General features: G+C 35.0%; 1 protein-coding gene across 1 annotated transcript in view; it reads left to right on the top strand.

The window, feature by feature from the left end:
- Ppp2cb (protein phosphatase 2 catalytic subunit beta) overlaps nucleotides 1-9,099 on the top strand; it is a 33,644-nt gene that overhangs the window by 21,850 nt on the left and 2,695 nt on the right. Inside the window, exons 2-6 of the mRNA XM_046453295.2 lie at nucleotides 3-212; nucleotides 2,022-2,195; nucleotides 4,565-4,654; nucleotides 5,230-5,391; nucleotides 7,308-7,426. Coding sequence (XP_046309251.1) covers nucleotides 3-212; nucleotides 2,022-2,195; nucleotides 4,565-4,654; nucleotides 5,230-5,391; nucleotides 7,308-7,426 — 755 coding nt within the window. The remainder of the gene's footprint in view (nucleotides 1-2; nucleotides 213-2,021; nucleotides 2,196-4,564; nucleotides 4,655-5,229; nucleotides 5,392-7,307; nucleotides 7,427-9,099) is intronic.

The raw sequence follows: 9,099 nt of genomic DNA, 5'->3' as shown, positions 1-9,099 counted from the left end.
AGGCTAAGGAAATTTTAACGAAAGAGTCAAATGTGCAAGAAGTTCGGTGTCCTGTTACTGTCTGTGGAGATGTACATGGCCAATTCCATGACCTTATGGAACTCTTTAGAATTGGTGGAAAATCACCAGATACAAACTATCTATTCATGGGTGACTATGTAGACAGAGGTTATTATTCTGTGGAGACTGTGACTCTTCTTGTAGCATTAAAGGTATGATTGATGAAATTCACTTTTCTTTTTTTCCTCCAAATCACCTTGCATATGCCACCAATTTAAATCTCTCTTATTAACGTTTATATCTTATTTCCTATTCCCATTGATTCCATGTTGCTTATACAATTAATCTCCTTGGCTGTCCTTTTATAGTCTGGTCTAAATTTGCCTGCCTTTAGTTGATAACATAAACTCTTTGCCTCAAATAAAATAATTTTGTATTCAGTGCTCCAGATTTCCTCCATTTATTTCCTTATTCAGTGTCCCCAGAAGATTGTTCTGACCCTGATTTCTCATCCCTTCTGCCCAAACTCAGCTCATATTGTTTCTTTCATGAAGGCTTTAACCATTTTTGCCTTATTCCTTCTACTCTAAATTATTATGATGAAACTTACTCTCACACCCCCTATCATGTCATATAATGGCTTATTACCTTGTATTATTTATGCCATCTATTTCCTTAATTAGATTAGTCCAGCAGAGGCCATGTGTTATACTTGTGTGAACCTGGCACCTAACTTTATAGCACCAAATAATGTTGGACACATAATGGATTCTTAGTGCATATGTATGAATTGAAGTATGCATTTGCAGCTTTTTTGTTAATTTACAGAATCTGATGCTTTTTCATACTTCTCATCAGATGTATTTCTAACTAAATACAGGTTGTATATCACTTAGCTAAAATGCTTGGGACCAGAGGTATTTAAGATTTGGGACTTTATCCCCCAGAATATTTACATACGCATATGAGATTTCTTGGGGATGGGACTCAAGTCTAATCACAAAATTAATTTGTTTCATATATTCCTTACACACATAGCCTGAAGGTAATTTTATATAATATTTTTAGTAATTTTTTGCATGAAATTTCATAGCATGGGATTTTCCCACTTGTGGCATCATATCAGCACTCAAAAAGTTTCAGATTTTGGAGCATTTCAGATTTTTGGATTAATGGTGTTCAGCCTGTGGTGTGCTGTAGGGTATGTTTTTCTGTTTTTTCATAGAAAGGAAACTGTTAATACATTTGAAATCTTGCCCACATTTGGGAAGGGCCTATTGTTTTTATTGGCAAATCCAATATTCCTGTGGCATTGAAAAGAAAAGAAGTCCGTAAAGTCTGTCTTAGGTTCAAATCTCAGATCTTCAGTATTCATTCAACAGTAAGAAGTCATAGTGTTCTACAAAGATGTAAAATACTTGTTGATAGTTTAATAATCTTCAGTAATGGAAAAAATCAGATACATGCTTATTATAGTAGTATGGGTATCATTTTAAGGTTATTTTTTAAAAAATATTTATTTTTTAGTTGTAGTTGGATGCAGTGCCTTTATTTTATTTATCTTTATGCGGTGCGGAGAATCAAATCCAGGGCCTCGCACATGCTAGGTGAATGCTCCACCACTGAGCCACAACCCCAACCCCCTCATTTTAAGGTTATTAATGAACAAGGACAACTACAAAAAATATTTCAAAGGTTAATCAAAATGACCTTGTTGGGGAGCTGTGGCTGTGGCTCAGTGGTAGAGTGCCTGCCTAGCATGTGTGAGGCACTGGGTTTGATTCTCAGCACCACATATAAATAAATGAATAAAATAAAGGCCCATCGACATCTAAAAAAATTTTCCAAAAAAAATGACCTTGTTAGGAATGAGAAAGTTTCTTATTCTAAAAAAAAAGTTAATGTTTACAAGTGAACAAAAAGCAATTTGAAGAAATGGGTCAGAGGTTAACGATCTTCACATTATACTAGTGAAAATGTGATTATAATGTGGGGTTTTTTTTCCTTTTTTTTTTTCCTAGGTGCGTTATCCAGAACGCATTACAATATTGAGAGGAAATCATGAAAGCCGACAAATTACCCAAGTGTATGGCTTTTATGATGAATGTCTACGAAAGTATGGAAATGCCAATGTTTGGAAATATTTTACAGATCTATTTGATTATCTTCCACTTACAGCTTTAGTAGATGGACAGGTGTGTAAGTTTTATATCTTGGGGGGAAGCTAAACATAAGAATATATTTAATAATTTAAGGTATAGATTTACATACTATTTCTGCTTGTCCTTGGCCTTTTCAGCCTTTTTTTGTCTTATGCTTAAAATGTCAGAACAGGGAATTGGTAAGTTTTATGTACATAAGTTTTTGGTTTCCAAAAACCAAAAACATTGTATTGCTCAATTTTGTTTTGGAAATTCTAGCCAGTGCACTGAACAGTAGAAGTTTGTCTGTGTAAATGCTAATGTGCTTTTTAATTGTAGATAAATACTATAAATAAATGCTTTAGACTACTAAAACAGGATACCAACTATCTCCACACATATACACAGTGTCTGCTGGTTACCATTAAAAATCTTTCATTACTGTTTTCACAGTAATTGCAAATTTTAATATATTGTATTTATATTACCTTCTTCACTAAGAAACTAGTGCCTTCTTTCTACTAATCATAAGTATTGTAGCTATACCACAAAATATTCAAAAGTATAAGAAAAACTATGCAAGTTTTCTATTCCAGTTTTCTAGAAATTTCGCTGCAAGTATGAACTGATCTAAATTTAAAAATACAATAAAATTCTGGCAGTTCTTAAATTATAAAAGCCCAGAGTTGTCAAGGGTGTAACAGATACTCTTTTGGCCTGCTGACGAGAATATAATTCAGTTATCACCTTCTATGTATAATCCTAACAACCCGTATTTTCTCAGCCATAATTTGGGGCACTGCAGTATTTAAAATGATAACACTTTACCTAGACTTGCTAAAATGAAAGCATGAATTTATAAAATATTGAATAAGGTTTTTAATTTTTTAAATCAATAGTCTTAATGGACAAAATTATTTCAGGAAGAGAGCCTATCCGTATTGGTAGCGTATCTCATTTTTCAGATAAGTACATTGGTGGAGCTTTTATATTAAATGCCCATCACCTACCAGCATCATCCAGACTCTTACTTGTAATGGGCCGATGATTTTCACTGTTACAGTACTTTAAAGAAACAGAACAGTATACACATACCATTGATGACATTATTGTTTTAAAAATGTTACTGGAAGAATGTATATACCTCAGAAATAAAACAAGTAGGTGTATTGAGTTTTTTAACAACATGACAAGCTTACCTAGCAAGAGATAGTATAGTGTTTGGTATATTGTACCAAGATAACCAGGTCTAAGTACTTTTATAGATCAGTTCCACCAAACTTTTAGGGAACATATGATTTCTATGTTTCAGAGCTTGGTTGGTGGGGAGGGGATGAAGAGCCTTAAAACTTGTGCTATATGCATAGTATAACCCCAGTAAACAACCAGATATGGCAAACACAGAAAAATAAAAATCAGATCAAAATATTTGGGGAGGGGGGAATGAAATGTCTGCAATTTAAAACTCAGTTTTAAAGAAAAATTATAGCATTAATTCTGGGATGTACTTATTATACTTAGTGAAATATTAGAGACTTTCCCATCAAAATCAGAAAAATACTTACTAAAACCTATTGGGCATGGTTGTACACACATGTAATCCTAGCAACTCAGGAAACTGAGGCAGGAGGATAACAAGTTGAAGCCAGTCTGGCAGTATAGTGAGACCCTGTCTCAAAAAGAACTGGGAGTATAACTCAGTGGTAGAACACCCCTAGGTGTTCAACCCCAGTATTACAAAAACAAACAAAAAAATGCATTATTCTCCCTGATTCAGAATCCCTAGCAGATTGGTCCTGAAAATAATTGTTCACAAAAACCAAAAACATTGTATTGCTCAGTTTTGTTTTAGAAATCTAGCCAGTGCACTAAGCAGTAGAAAGAATTAAAAGGCAGACCATTAAGAATTAAAAAATATATATATTTTTACAAATAATGTGATTCTGTATTCAGAACATTTGATAAAACTGAAAAACTTTTGTAACCAAAACTAAGAATTAGTAGAAAGATTGCTGAAAGAGCCAGTGTTATAGATCAACAATAACCAACAGAAAATGTAATGGCCAGCATGAAAATGGGGATCATATTCACCAGAGAGAAAACACTATATAAAATACCTAGGATCGGGGCTGCTATAGTGCTTGCCTAACAGGCAGAAGACCTTTAGGTTTGATGCCCAGCACTGCAAAACACAAGACACACACACCCCTAAATAAAAGATGGGAGAGACTGACTGAAATGTTAACAGTTCTAATTATGTGATTTTGGTTTTCCGTTGTAGTTTTTACATTTTCCACAGCAAATATTAACAGACTTTACTTTGAAGAGATATTAGGACTGACATTGGTAATCATTATTTGCTCTTCATTGACATAGCAATTAGAAAAACAAATAAAATTTTCCTTGCTTTAATTCAAAAACAGATATTCTGCCTCCATGGTGGCCTCTCTCCATCCATAGATACACTGGATCATATAAGAGCCCTGGATCGTTTACAAGAAGTTCCACATGAGGTAAACTTAGTTTAAAAAAAAAAAAAAAAAAAAAAGATGACCACCACATTGTGGAAAGCTAAATATTAGACTGCCAATCCCTAAAAATCAAATGCCGAATGTCTTCTCTGATATAAGGGAGGTGTCTCAAAACAGAGTAGGAAGAAAGAGCATGAGAAGAAGCTTACCACAAAACAAGGAAAAGAGATGGGAGGGAGAAAGGGAATTGCACGGAAGACAGAAGGAGACCCTCATGGGTTCACAAAATACATATACGATGGTGTGAGGGGGAAGGAAAGAAAAAAAGAGAGAGATAAGTGTCACAGTAGAATGGGTAGAGAATAGTGAGGGGAGGGGAGGGGAGGGGAAGGGGGATAGGGAGGGCAGCAGAATACAACTGACACTAGGATTGCTGTATGTATACACATGGATGTATAACTAATGTGATCCTGCAATTGTACATGTGGAAAAATGAGAATTCATACCCCATTTGAATCAAATATATGCTATGTCAAGATCATTGTATTGTCTTGAGCAACTAATAAAAAAATAATAATAATGATGATTTATAATATGTATTTAATTTTCTTGACCAGGGCCCAATGTGTGATCTGTTATGGTCAGATCCAGATGATCGTGGTGGCTGGGGTATTTCACCACGCGGTGCTGGCTACACATTTGGACAAGACATTTCTGAAACATTTAACCATGCCAATGGTCTCACACTGGTTTCACGTGCTCACCAGCTTGTAATGGAAGTATGTACTTTTCCTACAGGATGATCTTTATTTCAGATAATATTAATATCTGTAATAAGGTTTCAATATTAGCATTTAGGAAACATTCCTTATTTATTTTAGCAAAGAGGAAAGTTGGCCAGAACAAATGATAATTCAGTTTTGAAACTGAGACTTAGAGAAAAATTGTAACAGTAGTACCCTAAAGTTGTGTTGCACCCTTCAGAGTGCTGAATATAAATGTTTTACCATATTTGCTTTATTTTCTCTTTCCTTTTCCCTCCTCTTACACTATTTTTTTCTGAACCATTTAAATGTTAGGTATATATAGACAAATTACCCCCAAATTTTCTTGTGGTTTGCTGTTGTTGTTGTTTTAAATTAAGGACATTCTCTTATATAACCAAAAGTATAGTTATTATAGTCAGGAAATCAATACTGGTATAGTGCTATTGTCTAAACATTGTAGTCAAATTTTGCTAATTATGTCTGTCACCTAGTGTCCTTTAGCAACAATTAATTTTTGCATATGTGCATATCTAAGATTATGTTTGCATTCAGTCTCCTTTGGTTGGGAAATAATTCCCTAGATTTTCTTTGTTTTGTGTGATCTTGACATTTTGAAGTAGTACAAGCAATTTATTTTACAGAAATCTCTCTCAGTTGAGATTTGACTGATGTTTACTTGTGATTATAGATTCAGGATGAGCATTTTTGGCAACTATACTGCAGAAAGACATTGTGTCCTCGGTGCCTCTTACCGAGGGGTCATGAAATCTATTTGTCCCACTGCTGGTGGTGTTAACTGATTACTTAGTTCAGGTGACCCCTGCCTGATTTCTCCACTGTTACATTACTACTTTGTTAACTACTAAAGGACTAGAAATATAACCACTCCAAATCAGTAGGGAATGGTTTCAGGATGTTAGAACAAAACATTACTAACCTTGTAGAGACACATAGAGGGGCAGGAATATGATAAAGAACATAAATTCAAAAAAGTTTTAAAAAGAACATAAATTCATGGGGCAAAAATAAATCTAATTGTGTCAATAATCATAAGAAATGTAAATAGACTAAAACTTTCTTGCCTAAAAGACTGTCTATCTACAACTAAAAAATGATATTCCCAGATTGGATAAATAAATCAAAATTTAGCTGTTATCTGGGACCTGCCTAAAAACATTACAAGCTAGAGGTAAGGAATGGAAAATGGTGTATATCAAGTAGATAATATCCAAAATATAGCCAATAATATGAATCAGAATAGACTCTAAGGTAAAAAGTATTATTAGGAATAAAACAAGGTCATTATTGATGAAAATTGGCCCAGAAGAAAAAGTTTACATTTGCCTAATAATAGCTTCAAAATATATAAACCAAAAATTGATGAAATTTATGAGGGAATCTGTCATCTTTTTTACCACATTTTTTAAATTGATGTATTATAGTTTTACCTAATAGTGGTATTTGTTGCTACATATTGGGAATCTCATATTTGTGGAAGAAGTTTCAGTATACACCTGAAGATATGTAGCATAGATAAGGAAATCTACACAGTTCTGGGCCCAGTAGTTGTACAGTATTCTGTGTAGGTACAAAAATTTAAAGATGAAGCCAGGTACGCTGGCACATACCTGAAATCCCATGAGGCTGAGATAAGATCGTGAGTTCAGAGCCAGCCTCAGCAACTTAGTGAGGTACTACGCAACTCAGTGAGACTCTGTCTGTAAGTAACAAAAAACTGCTGGGGATGTGGCTCAGTGATTTAAGTGCCTGAGTTCAATCCTTGGTGCCAAAAAAAAAAAAAAAAAATTAAAGATGAAAATAATATAAGGTGGTAGAGATGACTACATATCCACAGAGAGAATTTGTAATTTTTTAATTTCTCTATTTCAAGATAATTTTATAATGAAATATTATTTTTTGTCCTGCAGGGATATAATTGGTGCCATGATCGGAATGTGGTTACCATTTTCAGTGCACCCAATTACTGTTACCGTTGTGGGAACCAGGCTGCTATCATGGAACTAGATGACACTTTAAAATATTCTTTGTAAGTAACTTTAAATTTTAATTGTATAGAGATGCGGATATAGCTCAGTTGGTAGAGTGCTTGCCTTGCATGCACAAGGCCCTAGGTTCAATCCCCAACACACCAAAAAAAAAAAAATGTATAAAGCACTTTTTTAAAAGAAAATTCTTTAATGTAGCTATTAAAAATAGAGGTAGATGAGTTCTGCTTCTGAAATGGTACAATGAGAAGTGTGGTAAACCTCCCCAATAAAAACAATGAGAAACTGGAGAAAAAAACTTATTTTCTTTTTGGTATAGGAGATCAAACCCAGGGTCTTGCACATGCTAGGCAAGCACTATACCTCCAGCTCAGGAAATTATTTTTTTAAATATTGGGGCTGGGGTTGTAGCTCAGTGGTAGAGCTCTTGCCTTGCACGTGTGAGACATTGGGTTTGACTTAGCACCACATAAAAATAAATACATAAATAAAATAAAGATATTGTGTCTATTTACAACTAAAAAATATTTTTTAAAGTATTAAAGTATAAATGTAACATTAAATATAGAAGCAATATATAATAAATAAAATATAAATATATTTCTAAAAATTATTTAGTTTTTGGAAATTGTCCTAAGAGATTACAGTAAATAGAGAAACAGTTAAGAAAATCTACTAAATCTTGGTAATGACAGTAGGAGGTTGTGACTTTGAGCCATTACATGCTCCTTCCCCTGCTCCCACATCCCTCTTACAGAAACTACTCTAGTTGCTTTACTCTGGGTTAGTATAGTCAAGAAGGTGAGGGCATCCCCTTCTGCAGATTCCATTCTAGGCTTATGATCTCATTTCAGCACCAACATATCCCACCTGCCCTTGTCCTGGGTTACAGATGTTCTACTCATGATGGATGAAGTTTAGTGACTGAGACCCCTTCCACAACCGTTTCTAGGGTGAAAGCTCTATTCCAGACATGGATGGAAGGCTGAGAACACTGGGTTTCCAGTTGTTCTTGCCATGGTACCTGCTTACAAATCAGGAGGTGTCTCACAAGCAGGCCATGCCTATTGGCTTACTGTCCATCTGTTTTCCCCCTCCCTACAGTAACAGAAGTTCTGCTCAGGGTGGAGAGGCAGACCAAAAAAGTTGCTCAGCTCTGTCTGAGAGAACTGGCCCTGCTTGGAATTCTCCATCCTCTATTCTAAGTCTCTGAATCCTTTGTCAAAAACAATGAATATCATGCTGGAGACCAAGGAAAAGAACTCTCATAGTTCCTATCATACTTACAACAAGCTAAAGAGCAGAGCAAGAAGTTTAATAGATAAAAGTAGGAAAGGAGATAGCCAAGAAAAGCTCGGCTGAGTTTGGGGATGTGGCTAATCACCCCTGGGTTCCATCCCTGGTCCCAGCTTGGCTGGGATCACAGTCAGTTAGCACTATGAGGCCAGAAGGTTCTGCACATATACTAACTGCAACCTCTTAGGAGCAGAGTATGGCATGGGGTATTCCAAGCCACACATAGTGAGTTAATTAGTGTCCCCTCTAAAATTCATGTCTCCAATTATGATAATATTTGGAAATAGGGTCTTTGCAGATATAATTTTAAAATACAGACATACTAGATTCTTCTCAGAGGAAAAGAAACACAGACACATAGGTGAGAAGCCACATGACATCAGACGAGAAGCAACCTATCTATAAGCCAAGAATTTTA

The sequence above is a fragment of the Marmota monax genome, unplaced genomic scaffold, assembly GCF_021218885.2.
Source record: "Marmota monax isolate L192 unplaced genomic scaffold, Marmota_monax_Labrador192_F-V1.1 WCK01_AAM20220418_F8-fsc00117, whole genome shotgun sequence".
NCBI classification, from domain to species: Eukaryota; Metazoa; Chordata; class Mammalia; order Rodentia; family Sciuridae; genus Marmota; species Marmota monax.
The sequence above is the reverse complement of the archived record's forward strand: the minus strand, read 5'-3'. Positions and strand labels throughout refer to the sequence as shown.